This window comes from Sylvia atricapilla, unplaced genomic scaffold (assembly GCF_009819655.1).
Source record: "Sylvia atricapilla isolate bSylAtr1 unplaced genomic scaffold, bSylAtr1.pri scaffold_214_arrow_ctg1, whole genome shotgun sequence".
Classification (NCBI taxonomy): Eukaryota; Metazoa; Chordata; class Aves; order Passeriformes; family Sylviidae; genus Sylvia; species Sylvia atricapilla.
Window position 1 is genome coordinate 1 of NW_027077143.1, and position 17,080 is coordinate 17,080.

A 17,080-nucleotide genomic window follows, 5' to 3' on the forward strand; every position below is an offset into this window, starting at 1 on the left:
GACAAGGGAAAACCCACTCAGAGCAGGAGTAAAACCGTGCCTTCCTCCTCCCTGCCTGCTTTGCCCCAAAAACCACTATGAAGTCAAGGCAAAGAAAGCAAGAGGAGCAGTCCAAGCCCTTTCTCACCTGCACACCAAAATGCCTGGTGCACAGGTTCTGACACCATGCTCTCTGATAGCCCCACCCATGGATGTTTCTGTCAGGCTGGCTGCCCCAGCCCCAGTCCTGGGCAGAGTGGCTGGCAAAGGCTGCCAGCAGGGCTGGAAGCTGGGCCCCCACCCACCCCTGCTCAAAAATCAGCTCAGCTGAACTCTCAGTGCCATGACAGGCAGCAAAAGGGAGAATCCCCACTGCCACTCCCAGGATGGGCTGTGAGATGTTGGGGCATGAGATGTCAGGAACTGGGAGCACACTCTTGCCTGGGCTCACCTGCAAAGTGAATGTAGGCTGTGTCTTGAAGGTAGGTGCCACAGCCAAAGTCGATGAGTTTGGCCTGCCCGGTGGCCAGGTCAACCAGGATGTTCTCTGGTTTGATGTCGCGGTGCAGGACCCCGCAGCTGGTGCAGTGCCGCACGGCCTCCAGCACCTGGCGGAACAGCTCCCGCGCCACCTCCTCGGACAGGAACCCCCGTGCCCGGATGAACTGCTTCAGGTCCTGACACCGCTCCGGGCGCTCCAGCACCATCACGACGTCGCTGGGGAGCTCCAGCCACTCCAGCAGCTGGACGACACCAGGGAAGCCAGTGGAGACCTTGTCCAGCAGCACGATCTCCAGGGGTGCGCTGGTGCCGTCGGGCTGCGGGAGGAGCACGGTGCCGTCAGTGGGGCCGAGGCCGTGCCAGGGCTGGGGAAGCCCTCACCCAGCCCGGGATGCTCTGCACCCTCCGCTGGCCCCACGCCCGCTCTCCCTCGAGGCGTCCCGGCGGCTCCCACCCTGCCGGGCCTCGGCTCATCCCCGCCCGGCGCGCCCCGGCTTCTCCCGCTGGCCCCGCTCACTCACCAGCTCGCCCCAGTGCCGGACGCGGTTCCGTGGCACCCTTTTGATGGCCACCTGCGAGCAAAGGGGAGCAGCGGGCTGAGCTGGCCGCCCGCCCTGCCCAGCCCAGCCCCATCCTCCTTCTCCTCCGCCCTCCTCCTCCTCCTCCTCCGCCCGCCGCCGGCCCCGCCGCTCACCGGGGCGCCGTCCGAGAGCCGCGTCGCCGCGAAGACGCTGCCGAAGCCGCCGCGCCCCAGCAGCGAACCCACTCGGTACGGCTCCTTGAGGCCCCGCTGCGCCTTCCCTGCCGGCGAGACACGGCTGTCAGCGCTCGGCCCGGGGCCAGGAGCGGCCCCCGAGCGCCCCTCGACCGCCCCGGGCCGGGCATCCCCAGGCGTTGGCTCCTTGGAACGGGGCAGCGGCGGCTCGGGGCCGGCGGCCGCGCTGCCGAGCGGCGGAGCTCGGGCCGGGGAAGCCGCAGCGGAGGCGGCGGGAGCGGCCGCGCCGCGTGTGTCCTCCGCGGGGCCCGGGAGGGGCCGGGGCCGGGGCCGGGGCCGGGCTCGGCACAGGCGCAGCCAAAGGGCGGCGATGCTGCCCCAGGCACTGATCCCCGCCCAGCAGCGCCACCGCCAGTACTGCCAGAGCCGGGCGGAGGCGAGACCGCGGCGGGACGCCCGGGGCCGGGGACGGGGCAGCCCCGCCCGGGGCCGGGGGCGGGCCGGGGGCATGGCCCGGCCCGAGAGGGGACAGGGAGAAACTGGGAGAGGAGGGGGACCCCGGGAAAGGGAGACCGGGAGAGGGTGCGGGACTGCGGGAGAGGGAGAGGAGAAGCAGGAGGGAGTCGACTGTGGCTTCGCTGCTGCCGCTGCTGCCGCTGCTGCCGCTGCTGCCGCTGCTGCCGCTGCAACTGAAGCCCCGGGGCCGTTTGTCCCTGTGTCCGTTTGTCCGTTGCCCACTCGGCCCCACGCCGAGCCCTGCGCTCCCCGGGGCAGCCCCTGAGCCTGTCCAAACACGGCAACTTTGCCCTGTTGAGCCAAGACCCAGAGTCTTGACTCCTGCACTGTGCCAGAGGAATCCCCTTGGTTGCTGCTGTGCATTGTCCCTGCTGAGGGTCACACACTGTCAGAGCACATTCCCTGAATGCAGAATTTGTCCCCGACCCAGGCACTGCACTTGTGTCTCCAGCATTGCTTTCCAAGAAAAACAGGAAGGTAAATTGTGTGTAGCTCATGGTATCTATCTTACAGTGTTGAAAACTTGCCCAGTCATGGGTCTTAGAGATGAGATCCATTTGGAATTTATGCGATTAGAGAAGTAGTTGAAAATGGAAAAGGGGAGCATAAAAATAAATAGAGAAATTCATCTTGGTTCTTTCCATGTTCATTTCATTTCTTAAAACCTCTTTCAGTTTTCCCAGAATCTTCTCCACAGTCCTGTCTGCTATTTCCAAGAACCTTCCGTGGAGAACGAGGTGCAGCTTCTATCACAAGATGTGCCACCAACTGCAGCTTCCCTTGGCTTTCCACACCGTGTGTGCAGCAGGAGTCTTGCAGCAAAGCAGGACAAATATTGGAAGAACTTGACAGCTTGTCCTTTCTTTTCCTTGTGGGCTGGGGAGTTGTGCCCTTGGTTAGGTTTTCGTTGTTATTGTTCTACCCTAAGAAAACAGGACGGGGTACCAGGGGAACCTACTGGGAGTCTGTTATTGTCCACCGAGCCAGGAAGAAGAGCTGGACAACTTACTCTATAAGCAGCTGGAGAATGTTTCAGGATCACCAGCCCTTGTTCTTGTAGGTGACTTTAGCCGGCCAGACATCTGCTGGGAACTTAATACAGCAGAAAAGAGGCAATCCAGGAAGGGTTTGGAGTGTATGGGGGACAGCTTTTTTTTCAGCTGGTGGGTGAGCCCACCAGGGGAGGGCCTATGTTCAACCTGTTGTTTGCAAATAGAGAAGGGCAGGTGGGAGATGTGGTGGTTGGAGGCTGCTTGGGGCACAGTGATCATGAAATGATAGAGTTCTTGATATTTGGTGACATCAGGAGGAACATCAATAGGAGTCTTACACTGGACTTTCAAAGGGCAGATTTTCACCTATTTAGGAGACTTATTCAGAGAGTTCCTTGGGAAGCAGCCCTTAAAACCAAGGAGTCCAGGAAAGGTGGGCGTGCTTCAAAGCAGAGATCTTGAGGGCAGAGGAACAGACTGTCCCTGTGTGCCAAAAGATGAGTCAACGAGGCAAACGTCCAGCCTGGATGGGCAAGGAGGTTTTGGAGGAACTCAGGAATAAAAGGAGGCTGTATCATCTTTGGAAGGTTTCTCAGGAAGTACTTAAGGGGATGGCTAGGGTATGAGGGAAGAAATTAGGGAGGCCAAAGCTCTGTTCAAACTTAATTCAGCAATTTTTTAAAGGATAATAAAAATGCTTTTACAAATATATGAACAGAAAAAGGAAGGGTAAGACCAACCTTTGTTCTCTCCTGGATGTGGGAGGGAACTTAGTAACTGCAGATGAGGAGAAGGCAGAAGTGCTTAATGACTTCTTTGTCTCACTTTGCAGTGGGAAGATGGCTTGTCCTCAGGACACCTGCCCTCCTGGCTTCACTGATGGTGTCAGGGAACAGAATGGTCCCCCCATTATCCAAGAAGAGGCACTCAGAGAACTGCTGAGATGCTTGGATACTCCTAAATCTATGGGGCCAGATGGGATCCATCCCAGGGTGATGACTGAGTTGGCAGATGAGCTTGTGAAGCTGCTCTCCATCATTTACAACCAGTCCTGGCTCACTGGTGAGGTTCAGGTGACTGGAAGCTGGCCAATGTGACACCCATTAACAAGAAGGGTGGGATGGAGGATCCTGGTAATTCTAGGCCAGTTAGCCTGACCTCAGTACCCGGTAAGGTCATGGAGCAGTTTCTATTGAGTGTCATCACACAGCACCTACAGGAGGGCCAGGGTCTCAGGCCCAGCCAGCACAGGTTTAGGAGAGGTAGGTCATGTTTGACCAACCTGAGATCTCCTTTTATGACTAGGTGACCAGTGTGGTGGATGCAGGAAGGGCTGTGGATGTTGTCTGTTTGGACTTCAGCAAGGCCTTTGACAGTGTCTCCCACAGCACACTCCTGGATAAGCTGGCAGCCCACGGCTTGGACAGGAGCACTCTGTGCTGGGTTAGGAACTGGCTGCACGGCTGGGCCCAGGGAGTGGTGGGGAACGGTGCTGCATCCAGCTGGGGACAGTCACCAGTGGTGTCCCTCAGGGGTCTGTGCTGGGGCCAGTTCTGTTCAATATTTTCACTGATGACATGGATATTGAGTCTTTCATTAGTAAATTTAAAGATGACACTAAGCTGGGAGTGTTGACCTGTTGGAAGATGGATGGCTCTGCAGAGAGATCTGGAACGTTTGGATGGATGGGCAGAGTCTAACAAGATGAAGTTTAATGAGTCCAAGTGCCCAGTCCTGCACTTTGGCCACAATAACCCCTGCAGTGCTTATAGGCTGGGGACGGTGTGGCTGGGCAGTGCCCAGGAGGAAAGCGACCTGGGGCACTGCTGGACAGCAGGCTGGACATGAGGCAGCAGTGTGCCCAGGTGGCCAAGAAGGCCAATGGCACCTGGCCTGGATCAGGAATGGTGTGGCCAGCAGGAGCAGGGAGGTCATCCTTCCCCTGGACTCAGCACTGCTCAGGCCACACCTCGAGTGCTGTGTCCAGTTCTGGCCCCTCAGTTTAGGGAGGATGTTGAGATGCTTGAACATGTCCAGAGGAGGGAGACAAAGCTGGTGAAGGGCTTGGAAAACAAGCCACATGAGGAATGACTGAGGGAGCTGGGGTTGTTCAGCCTGGAGAAAAGGAGACTCAGAGGTGACCTTATCACTCTCTCTAACTTCCTGAAGGGTGGCTGTAGACAGCTGGGGGTTGGTCTCTTTCTCCAGGCAGCAACTGACAGAACGAGAGGACACAGTCTTAAGCTGCATCAAGGGAAACACAGGTTGGATATTAGGAAGAAGTTTTTCATGGAAAGAGTGAATAAATACTGGAATAGTCTGCCTGGGGGAGGTGGTGGAGTCACCGTCCCTGGATGTGTTTAAAAAAAGACTAGATGTGGCACTCGATGCCATGATCTAGTTGAGGTGTTAGGGCTGGGTGTGATTTGATGATCTTGAAGGTCTCTTCCAACCTACACATTCTGTGATTCTGTGAAAAGGGCTGTCCTTGTCCATCTGCCCATGGTCAAAAATGGGATTTTACCTCTCAAATTCTATGCAGGGATTGCTTCCATGGAAGAGCTGCAAGGAAAGACAAATCTTGCTTGTCTTGGTCTGCTGGGGCCCACTTCTGATCTGTCTTTAAAACATTGGGGCTCCACCATTTCCTTACTATGGAAAAGAATGGTCATTCCAAGTGCCCATCATCAAAATTTGGAAGATCTCACTTCCAAATTTCCATATATCCAAGGATTGTTCGCACATAAAACTTTATAGAAAAGACAGATCTGCCTGGCTTGCCCTTCCACGGGCTACCTCTCATCTCCTCCCAAAAACACTGAGTCTCTGGGCTTTTCTTCCTATGGAACAAAACATCTTTCATGCCCAGGTGCCCATGGCTAGTACTGAGAATCCATCTCCCAAATTCCATCTATCCAGTGATTGTTCTAAGACAGAAGGCGCCATGAGAGACAGGTCTGCCTGCTCTCGCTTACTGTGGCCACCTCTCATCTCCTTCCAAAACACTTGGACTTGGTGCTTGTTGGAGTCCAGGGAACGAGGAAAACCCCTCCAATTGCCCTGGGGGGTCTGAGATCCTGGCTGGGACCCCAGGAAAGCATTGCCTTTGGCCTTAGTCCATGGGAAAAGCTTCCAACACTTAGAGATGAATTGAAAATAACAGACATTTTAGATAGACAGCAGTTTAGTTTGTCACAGGGTAAAAATTTGTAGGTTTGGGTTTTTAGAATGGATGTAGATGAGAGCAAGATGGAGAATTTTCGGCAGTGTCTTAAGTTCTTCTTCTCCTTTGACTCCATCTTCTGCTGTGATGGTGGCACAGAGACATTAGTAGGATGTATTTGATGCAGAAATTGTGTGTCTAGAATCAATAGTAATTATTAGCACAAACCTGTAAACATAGTACATTTTAAGAGTTAATTGGATTAGAAAATTTATATGAGCTTGAGCCCTAAGCCTGGTGTTCTTGGCAGTGCTGTTTTCCAGAACATTAAGCTAGTGTTAAGCGGCATGCAGACCTTGAGATAAGAAAATGAATAAACAATTTCTAAGATTAAAGCTGCATGTTCCATTCATTTTTTTAAACCCTAGTACAAGACTTTGTGAAGAGAAAAACAGCAAATTAGGAGGCTCTTAGAAAACAAATACAAGAGGGGCTTTTCCTTCATATGGAAAAACTCCATCCTTTTCAACAGGGCTCCCATGGCCAAAATTTGGATTCCTCCTCCCAAATTCTATGTATCCAAGGAAGATACCCAGACAAAAGCCAACAGTACTGCCAGGTCTAGCTGGCTTGACCTTCTGAGGACCAGCTCTCACCTGCCTTCCAAACATGGGGGCTCTGTGCTTTTTTTTTATGGAGAAGACTCATCCTGCTTGTCTAGGCACAAATGGTTGAAATTCGGATTCCACATTCCCAATTCGCTATATCCAAGGGTTGCTCCCAGACAAAGCTGCCAGGACAGAGAGATGTGGCTGGCCTTGGCCTCTGGTGTCTGTGTCTGCTCTGTCTCTGAAACCCTGGGACTCAGAGCTTTCCCTCCTCTGGAGACCACGGTGACCCTGGTGGGCTCCTGGAGCCCAGGGGCCATGGTGACACTGCAGGACTTATGGCCCAAGGGGACCACAGTGATCCTATGGAGCTCCATGGCCAAGGGCCACTGTGGCACTGAGGGGCCCCAAAGAACAGCGGGGGCTTTGTGACAGACACTGCAGCCCATGGAAACCAGGGAACATGGAACAGCTCTGGGCTGGCTTGGGCTCCCAGGGCTGCCGAGGGTCCAGCTGACCTTGGCATGGTGAGAGCTGCTTCTCTCTGCCCCTGGAGCCCTGGGGCTCCGTGCTTTCCTTCCCTGGAACAGAACTGTGCTTCTCCTCCAGGCACAAATGGTCAAAACTGGGATTGCACCTCCAAATTTCAGTATATCCAAGGATTGTTTCCATATGAAACTTGCCAGGACAGACAGATCTGGCTGGCCTTAGCCTCTTGGGGCCACCTCTCATCTGCCTTTGAAACACTGGATGAAGCATTCCCCGCCCGCCCCCGGGCTAGCTCTGTTTCTTGGGAGGCTTTGGGGGAAATGATTCAAGGGGACCAGGGCAAAAGATTCCAAAAGAGGCTCTTACCCCCAGGGTTGATCCAAGACGTTTATTCCATACGGGGAGGCGAAGGCAGGAGGGCCAAGAGGCAAGGGCCCAGAGGGTAGGAGGCAGGGGCCCCAGGAGGTAAGAGAAGGCCCCAGGAGGCAAGAGAAGGCCCAGGAGGTAAGAGAGCGAGAAGAGAAAGCAGGACCTTATCAAGGCTCCTGCCAAGGGGGATGGCTGGAACTCCCCAATTAGGTCCAGAAAGGAAGGAAGGGTCAAACTACAGGGTTGCAAGCTCCAGAGGCCCTGGGGAAAAAACCCATTCCCCAGAGAAATACAACAATTCCCCCTTTTTTGTTTAACAAAGTTACAAGAAAAGCATTAGGTTCATTTTGACTTGGAATGCTGATTTCCCCACCACTCACAATTGGTGGGAAAGTCAGACTGCTTTAGGTTTGTCAACTCTATGTGGTTGACTTCTGAGGTAGAAGGTATGAGACTATTGATAGCTTTGAAAATCAAACAACATAGGATCCCGAACGCTATGGTTACAAGGAAAAGAATAACAAGAACAACAAAATGGTTTTAACTATAGAAATCCACCACCCTGTGAATCCCCAACCCTTGAACAGTTCCTTGACCCAATCTTCAGATTCTTGTTTCACTTGTCCAATCAAGTTGTTCATGCTACGAAGGGCAGCATGGATGTTTGGAGCTTTTGAGGTCAGGATCATGCAACAGAGTCCTTCAAATTCCTGGCATTCATGTCCATGCAGTAACAAGAGGAAGTCTATGGCAGCACGATTTTGAAGTGTGGCCTGTCTGGTAATTTCCTCATCTTCTAGGAGAGAGCTGATGGCAGTGGATGTCAAGATTGCCTGTTTGACCACCCAGCACTCTAGATGGCCCAATTCACCTAGAGCTTTGGCTGCTGCGACCCATGGAAGGAACAGGGACACAGCAATTCTTTTTGACTTTGCACAATGAAAAATTTCTGAATTACAATTTGGGTCCAAATTGTCAGCACTTCTCTTTTGAATTTTGTTTGCCGATTTGTTTTGTGAGTCCATTCACCAATTAAAGTTTGGTTGGGTGTCAATATGGACAACCGCCCTATGGTACACGGCCCTCCTAAAAGCTGAGATGGAATTCCTGTCCATGCCCGATCCCCACAAATCAGGAACAATCCCTTAGGGAGGCTTTTGAGACTTGAGTGAGATGGGTTGTCAGCTGCAATATGGCTTACATTCTGACACCACCTTTTTGCAGTAAACTCCCCGCGATATTGTCTTATGTTGTGGTACTCCTTAATGCTAGAAGGTTTTGGGAAGACAGAAAAATGTATGCAGTATGTCGCAGGGGAAGAACCCAATAACTCTAATCTTGGGGTTCCTGAGGTATTTTGGGCAAATTTTGCAACCACTCCTTTAAGGGGTTCACTATCATCACAGCTTGCTGTTGATGATCTTTGTGTGGTCAGGGTGTATGTGACTCTGGAATTTCATTGGATCTATGTTTGTCCAAACCTGCTGGAAATTCTCCGGCCTGCAATGGAATTCCTACCAGACAGGTAGACTTAGGATTCTTTGCTGCTGCAGTGGACAAGCATATATTTTCCTGCTGAAGTGTCTGTGCCAGGGTCACCCAGACGTTTTGACGCGGCTGAGGGACGATCCATGCAGTTGCCAGACTGTTCATCACTAACAACGACAGCTTGGATGGAGTTCATCACAGGGTTGAGTGGGAGGTAGGTTTTCTCTAAAAGGGAAAAACAGACATTTTAAAACACGGTAGAAGTTTCTGTTTCTGCTGGAAGGAGTCCACACCTAGGAAGATTCTTTTCCTCCATCCGGCGGCGTCTTCTCTTTGAGGCAACGGCTACTTGCCTGTCATCCCCTTCTGCTAGAGCTGGATTTTTGGGGACAAAAGGTTTCACCCACTTCTGAGGAATCCACCGAGGGCCTGAGGGAGTAGCCACACATGCATAGCCACGACCCCAGGTCACGAGCTCATAGGGACCTTTGGTTTCCCAAGTTTCAGGATCCCTAATCAAGACTGGTGGACGCTGAGACAATTTGAATTGATTGCCACTGTTAAAATGACGTACCACGGGTGGACTCATATTTTCAAATGAACAGTTCAGAAAACTGATAGTAAACATGGCTTTGCAGAGCTTCTGCTGCGGAGACATCCACGCAGTTGAACTGCTCGTCTAGCCAAGACTTGCTTGAGCGTCTGGTGTGCACGCTCAACCACAGCTTGACCTGTGGGGAGTGAGGGATGCCAGTCTTACGTTTCACTCCCCACTGCTGGACAAACTCCAGGAACTCCTTGGACACATACGCTGGGCCGTTATCAGTTTTGATTTCTTTTGGGATTCCCAACACTGAAAAAGCTTGCACTAGGTGCTGCTTGGCATGCACAGACTTTTCCCTGCATGGCAGAGGCATAAACTGCGCCTGAATATGTGTCAATGCTTACATGAACATACTTGAGGCGACCAAAACTAGGAATGTGTGTGATGTCTGTCTGCCACACTTCACAACTGCCAAGGCCCCGGGGGTTAACCCCTATGCCCATAGATGGCATGGCTTGGAGCTGGCAGTTGGGACAGGTGGCCACAATGGCTCGAGCCTGACTCCGTGTTAGCTGGAACTGACGGATCAGACCTGGCACATTTTGATGGTATTGTTGGTGACTCAGCTTTGCCTGTTGGAAGACATCAGGGAGACGTGCTTTTTCAACTGGTGCAGCAAGGGAGTCTGCCTGACGATTCCCTTCTGCAATTTCACCTGGCAAATCAGTGTGTGACCTCACATGCATCACATAGAATGGATGCTCTCGATGAGAGACTAAATGAATTAGCCTTGAAAGCAATCTGAAGAGATGTTCATTCTCGATTTCTTTGAGCACAGCCTGCTCCGCTCTGGACACTACCCCCGCTACGTATGCAGAGTCCGTTACCAAGTTAATTGGTTCTGAGAACTTCTCAAAAGCTCTTACCACTGCAGCCAGTTCAGCCACTTGGGGGGATCCCTCCACAAACTCAACATCAGCTTCCCAGTGCTGAGTCTGTGGATTTCTCCAAGTCATCACTGACTTGTGGGAAGCCCCAGAAGCATCTGTGAACATTGTGAGAGCCTTGAGTGGTCTCTGACTCCTTATCTCACAAGGAATGAGGTGGAATTCCTCGTTGAACAACTTGTGAGACGGGGCATGGACTGGTATTTGTCCTCTGTAGCTGTCCAGAGATAATTGGAGACTGGCATTGCTCTGGAGCAAATGCTAAACATCTCTTTGGTCAATCTCTCAGGAGAGTTCCTTCCCTCCTTAGAAAGTCTGACTGGAATGTGAATATATGTAAAGTCACAACCAGCCAGTTCACACAATCTCACCCTGGCCTTCCAAATCAGCTGAGCTAATAATTCTTGTGGCTTAGTGATGGTCTTGGATCTTTGGTGAGAGAGGAAGACCCACTCTATGATCAAGAGTGAATCTCTCTGCCCCTCGATCCATTGGAAAATCAAACCATGCAATGTGGCAGCTTTCCTAGAGCTGAAAGGAAAGGCCATTTGGCTCACACCGATGAGCCGTCTCTGACAAGGCCTTCTGTACCTTTTCGATCGCGCCGCTGCCTCTGGGGTCAGTTCCCTGGGAGAAACCAGCTCCCTCTCCCCCTTCAATAAATTGAAGAGGGGGGCTAAATCCTCATTCGTGGGCCTAGCCAGGGTCTTACCCAATTCAAAGACCCACAAGGAGTGGAGATCTGCTAGGGTTTTGGGATTGCACTCAATTTCCAATTTCTGTGGAACAATGGTCCTCGCACTGATTTCCAGACCCAGGTACTTCCAAGGTGCATCCTTTGAACTTTGTCTTCCTGCAATTGAAATCCAGCAGAGGTTAAAACCTTAACCACTAGGTCAAGTGTGTGTTGGAGTATTATGTTATTAGGGCAGCACAGTAATATGTCATCCATGTAGTGAGGATGATGGCATCCTTTCTCTTGGCACGTACCAAAGATAGCAATGAGGCTACGTACTGTTGGCATATGAAAGGACTCACTTTAAGGCCTTGGGGCAAACTCTCCAGTGATAGCGCTTCATTGGGGCTTCTCGATTGATGGTGGGAACCGAGAATGCAAACCGTGGGGCATCTTCTGGGTGCAGTGGAATTTGGAAGAAACAGTCCTTGATATCTAGGACAGCCAATTGCCAATCTCGACGGAGCATTGATGGAGTGGCATCCCTGGTTGGAGTGGTCCCATGTCCTCTACATTTTGTTTATTTCCCGGAGATCATGGAGCAACCTCCACTTGTCCTTCCCCGGTTTCTTTACTACATAACTGGGGAATTCCAAGGGCTTGTTGTCTCTTCTAGGTGTCCTTGAGCCAATTGTTCTTCCCACAGCTCCTCAAGCGCCTTGAGCTTCTTTACTCAATGGCCACTGTGCTACCCATTTTGGGGTATTATCCAGCCACGTTAACTTTGGGTAGGGCGCTCCACAGTGGCTATTTGCAAAAACCTGAGGAGTCTTAGGAATGACCAATTGGACTCCCCACTGGGACATGGTGTCTCTCCCCCACAGGGAGGCCTTATATTCTGCAACAATGGGCGACGCTGGCCAATTTTCCATCAGTCCCTCAATTTGCACGATGTTTTCTGAAATTTTTGCCAATGTGATTCCACCTATGCCCTGAAGTTTGCCCGCTACAGGTTGCAATTCCCAATGTGATGGCCACATAGTCTTAGGTATTATCGTGATGTCCACGCCCGTGTCCAGGACCCCTTCCACATGGAGGCAGTCTGGCCCACAGGCTAGGTTGCATGCCATACAGGGTTTATTCTCTCCCACCACCTCAGCCCAGTAGACTTCTGGTGATTTTCCATCTGCTGTGATCTCTGCTGGACAGGAATGGCCTGAGCAAGAATTTGCCCCTCTACTAGGTAAAATGGTGGGTGCATGCAGCGTGCCAACCATAAGGCTTGTTATCTCTCCCTTAATGGTCATGGGAGCTACCTCAATCTCCAAAGGTGTGTGTGCTGTGTCCCCAACAACAAAATACTCACTGTCCAGTCCCATGTGGTAAACCGTCAGATCCTGTGGGATGTTTGACAGGTCCACTGTAATGACTGTCCAATCAGTAGACCTGAAATGAAAACCTTTGGCAGTCACGAACCTGAATCGCCTCGCGGCTGCCAACCTTGTTAATTGAACATTTGACATTTTATTTTTCTGCACCCCCACACCGTGTGTCCCGTCCTCCCCCTTTTTGTTAAGAGAGAGGCATTTGCCAGTGTGGGTCCCGCTATATTTATATCTTTGCGCGTATTTTTTATCAACAGCGGGTACGCGCTGTAAGCTCAGTTTTTTGTTTGTTGAACTTCTTCTGTTTCTGGTTTTGTGGGCAGGCTCTGGCGAAGTGTCCTGGCTTTTTGCAACGGAGGCAGGTGATGCTGCAGCTGTTCTGGTGACATTGGTTGCCTCCTTGGTCATGGTACCGCAGCTGCCGCATGCTGTGTGTGTGCCAGTCCTGGATTCCTTTCAGGTGCACTGAACAATTCTGCTTTCCTGGTACAGGCTTCAATCATATGTGCAAGACTAGGCGATGGGTCGAGGGGAAGGCTAAGAATAATCTACGACAGGTCTCATTAGCATTCCTCTGAGCCATCTCCTTGATCAATTCTGCCTGCACCACCGGATCTTGCACTTGTCTTTCCACTTGCGTTCTCAGACGGTCCACAAACTGCAAGAAATTCTCTGAAGGAAACTGTTTAATGTTAACATAACTGCCTTTAACTTCTATTGTTGGTAGCTGGTAAAACATTTTTTCTGCAACATACAGATCTTATCTAAGGACTGGCTTGGATAACACTCGAGTTTGCATTTCTGGACAGTGCCAATTCCCTTCCCCACACAAATGATATGTGTGATATCATTATCATCATTGTCTTTTGCTTCGCCAGGAGTTTGGTGAATTTCCTGTAATACTGTTATCAAAGCCCTTTTCCATCTGGTTTCCCATAAGTCATATTCTGAGGGGCTTAACAAGCATCTGAATAGGTCTTGATGTCAGTAGGTACATTTCATTCTAATTAAAAGTTGCTCTCATCATACCTTTAAAAATTTCACTGGATCTTCCAAATTCTCTCTGTATTTTGCAAAGTTCCTTTTTATCTTGATAAGGATAACGGCTGATAAGTTCTCCTGCCGTTTCTCTTACCAAGATAAACTACAGGTGCTACAGAGGGTATGCTTTCACCAACATCTTTCTGAGTTACTAAAATCTCTGCTGCTCTTCCATTGCCCAGGGAGGCAGGAGGTATTCCCTCCCCCACCCCCTGGGGTCTGGCACGAGGCAGCTCCCCCCCCCCTCTCCCGGGGTCCCGGAGGAGGCTGCCCATTTCCCCTTGCAGCAAGGAAATCTCCTCCCCGCTGGGGCTGTAGGCTGGGAGCTGCCCACCCCCACCCCACCCGGGGGCCGCAGGCTGCAAGGGGCCCGCCCACGCCCCCGTCCCTGCCGCTCGGAGGGAGGGGGAGGCACTGGGAGGAAGGATGGGGCGGGACAGCCCAAGGCATGAATGAATTGGGGAAGAGATATGGAGCAGGGGCAGGGAACTGGGGGAGAGAGGGGGTCGTTGGGAGAAGGAGCAAGCACATGGTGTCCGCCATTGGTCCCCCAACACGTGGTCCTGTTTCTGCTGGGGAAGCTCATTGAGCTTTTCCAGTTCGGGAACGGAGGAATCAGGGAAAAGGGAAAGGCATTTGGGGAATTTGGTCTGTGGCTGTCTGCTTTTTTCCGCTTCTAACAGCTGCTTGCGGGCTTGTAAAAATATTGGAATGAATAGAGGAGCTTTTTTATCACCATTCTCAATTTTTGAAGTTAATGAATGTCCAATTTTATCCCAAAATGAAACAGAATTTAAGTCTTGCAAGGCAGATTCTGGAATTTCAGCTGATAGCCAACCGACGAGATGTATTAGCAACTTTTTTAGGGATTTTAACATCAATTAAAATACTTTTAAGCTGTTGTAATAAACTCTTTTGGTGAACAGATAGCCGTACGCCCATGTTTCTGATGTTTTAAAAACTACCTGTTCAAAATCTACCTTCTGACGCGAAAACACAACACGAAATTTTCCCGACACTCGGTATGAGCCGAGCAAGCGAGACGGGGGAGCCACGGGGCCGAGAGAGCGGTCACTGCTGCCGCGTCTCTCCGGCTCCGGGGGCACTGGGGGGGGGTCCAGCCGCCGTAGCCTGGCTTTTGTGACCCGACCCGTGCCGTGAAAACCCCCGAAAGGTGGGCTGTGCCGGCCGGGGCGGCGCCGCTCGCTGAGGAGCTCTGGCCAGGGAAAACCCCTCACGTTTACTTCAAACTGCCTCTGCTGGGTCCTAGCGCACCCTGCAGCCGTGCAGTGTCCACGATCCAATGGTAAACCTCCCCCAGCTAGGAGCTATTCCCGGGTTAGCCGCAACATGGGGGAATTTTTACCTGTCTTGTGGACCGAGGCTTGTGCGTGCAGCTGCATCAGAAGTCCCTAGTCCTGAGCCGACTTGCCTCAGGCGTAGGGCAAGCTACCGAGTCAATCCCAACCACTTAGGGTCACAAAAAGGCAACTCATAGATGGTAGGGTAGTTGACTGCTCAAAAGCTTTGAGACCCCTGGAAGGGGCTCCAGCTCTGCGTGGGCTTTTAATATAATAAAAACCGACGTTGGGCGCCACATGAAGCACTCCCCGCAGCCCCCCGGGGCTAGCTCTGTTTCTTGGGAGGCTTTGGGGGAAATGATTCAAGGGGACCAGGGCAAAGATTCCAAAAGAGGCTCTTACCCCCAGGGTTGATCCAAGACGTTATTCCATACGGGGAGGCGAAGGCAGGAGGGCCAAGAGGCAAGGGCCCAGAGGGTAGGAGGCAGGGCCCCAGGAGGTAAGAGAAGGCCCAGGAGGCAAGAGGAAGGCCCCAGGAGGTAAGAGAGCGAGAAGAGGAAGAGCAGGACCTTATCAAGGCTCCTGCCAAGGGGGATGGCTGGAACTCCGCCAATTAGGTCCAGAAAGGAAGGAAGGGTCAAACTACAGGGTTGCAAGCTCCAGAGGCCTGGGGAAAAACCCATTCCCTAGAGAAATACAACAACTGGAGAGCTGTGGTTTTCTTCCCATGGAAAAAAACATCTTTTAATTCAGGCATCATGGCCAAAATTGGGAATCTGTCCTCAAAAATCCATATACCAAGTATAGCTCTCAGACAAAAATCTGCCAGCACTGACCAAGTCTAGCTTCCCTTGGCTTCCTGAGAGCAGCTCTCAGCTGCATTGAAACACTGGAGCTGTGCTTTTCTTCCTGTGGAAAGAACCATTTTTTCTCTCCAGGTGGCACTTGCCCAAAACTGGAATTTGGCCTCAAAAATTCCATGTATTGAAGGACTGCCTCCAGAGATAAGCTGTCACAACAAACAGGTCTGGTTGACCTTGGTGTCTAGTGACCGATTTTCATCTTTCAATATTGGGCTTCTGTGATCTCTTTCCTACAGAAAAAAAAATCCCTCTGTGTCCAGGCACTCTTCACCTCAAGCACTTGACCACTCTAAAGGGACAGAGGATCTCTGTGCTCAGTGGAGGGGTGACTGAGGACAGCACAGGGGAGCCCTGGGAGGGATTGAAGGGTGGTTTCAGAGATGGTGGACCCTTTTGAAATCATTGAAAACAGGCAGAGAAAGAAAATATTAATGCAAAGGGCAGCTCAGGAGGCCCAGACTGGACACCAGGAGAAAGGAATTTCCCTCCTAGGGCAGAGCTGCAGTGCAACACATCCCCCAGCAGGAGTCTGGAGCAGCCCAAGGCTCTGTGTGCCCAGGCAGAGGCAGGCAGGACGCAGAGCTGTCAGCAGAGGAAGGGCCCAGCCAGGTGGGGCAGCCGGGGGGTGACGACAGCCTGCAGGGACAGAGGCACAGGGCATGGACACCGTAGGACAGCCTGGGCTGCACAGGGCACAGGGATGGGCAGCAGCTGCAAGGCCCTGCCAGAGCCAACTCCTGCAGCCCTTTGGCCATGGCTGCTGGCCCTGGGCCTGAGGCCAGCAGGGGACAAGTGACCCTTGCAGCCCTGGGGCCTCTTTGCCTCCTTGTCCCTGCTCAGCAGCCTGGCAGGGGCCGCCCCATGGTGCTGCCCTTGGCATTGCACATCCCCACATCCCAGTGGCCTGGGAAGAGCCCTGAGCAAGGAGAGAGAGACTGGATCTGCCTTGGCAGGGGCTGGGGCTCAGGCCTTGGTCCTTGGCATTCCTGAAACACATCCAGGTTTCACAGCATCTAGACACCCTTGCCTTGTTTGTCCCCACCTGTCATCAGTGCCTGCAGTGTTCTGCTCTAACTGGAACCTGGGGACAATTTCTCAGTTGTGTCTCTTACTGGGACTGATTTAAACTACAAGAAACTTCCGTGTTTCCATTGCACTTTGAATACTTGAGAAGTTTTTTATCACACGCTGAGGGACGGAGTCTATGCAAACAGCACCAAAGCCCCGAGAGGGTCATTCAAGTCCTTGTGCTGTGTCTGTGTTGCTGAGCTGGGCCGGGCTCCTGGCACAGAGGCAGCTCCTGGCCATCAAGAAGAGCTTCAAAAGACATTTCTTATGTTGACCAGCTCCTGTGCACAGCCCAGAAGGGCTGGGGCACTGCCAGGGCATTTCAGGGACACGAGCAGGACACAGACAGAGCTCACAGGGGCTCAGCACTGGCAGGGGCTGTGTGCTGTCCCAGAGGGGGCTGTGTCACAGCAGCACCTCTGTGGCTGTGTCATA

At 52.2% G+C, this 17,080-nt stretch overlaps 1 protein-coding gene across 1 annotated transcript; it reads right to left on the bottom strand.

The window, feature by feature from the left end:
- Window positions 1–198: 198 nt before the first annotated feature.
- Window positions 199–1,714, bottom strand: LOC136374924 (serine/threonine-protein kinase pim-1-like). Its single transcript, XM_066340301.1, has 3 exons — window positions 1,175–1,714; window positions 1,002–1,052; window positions 199–797 (listed from the first exon to the last, which is right to left on the bottom strand). The coding sequence occupies exons 1-3, from the start codon at window positions 1,703–1,705 to the stop codon at window positions 396–398; spliced, it is 984 nt and encodes a 327-aa protein (XP_066196398.1). The 5' UTR covers window positions 1,706–1,714; the 3' UTR covers window positions 199–395.
- Window positions 1,715–17,080: the final 15,366 nt, after the last annotated feature.

What these genes read in the sequence shown, in the direction of transcription:
- LOC136374924 (XM_066340301.1), bottom strand. Translation starts at nt 1,705, where the DNA reads ATGCCCCCGGCCCGCCCCCGGCCCCGGGCGGGGCTGCCCCGTCCCCGG. An exon ending in GGCTCTCGGACGGCGCCCCG is followed by an intron (nt 1,053 to 1,174) that starts GTGAGCGGCGGG and finishes CTTTGCTCGCAG; the next exon opens with GTGGCCATCAAAAGGGTGCC. An exon ending in TCCGGCACTGGGGCGAGCTG is followed by an intron (nt 798 to 1,001) that starts GTGAGTGAGCGG and finishes CTCCTCCCGCAG; the next exon opens with CCCGACGGCACCAGCGCACC.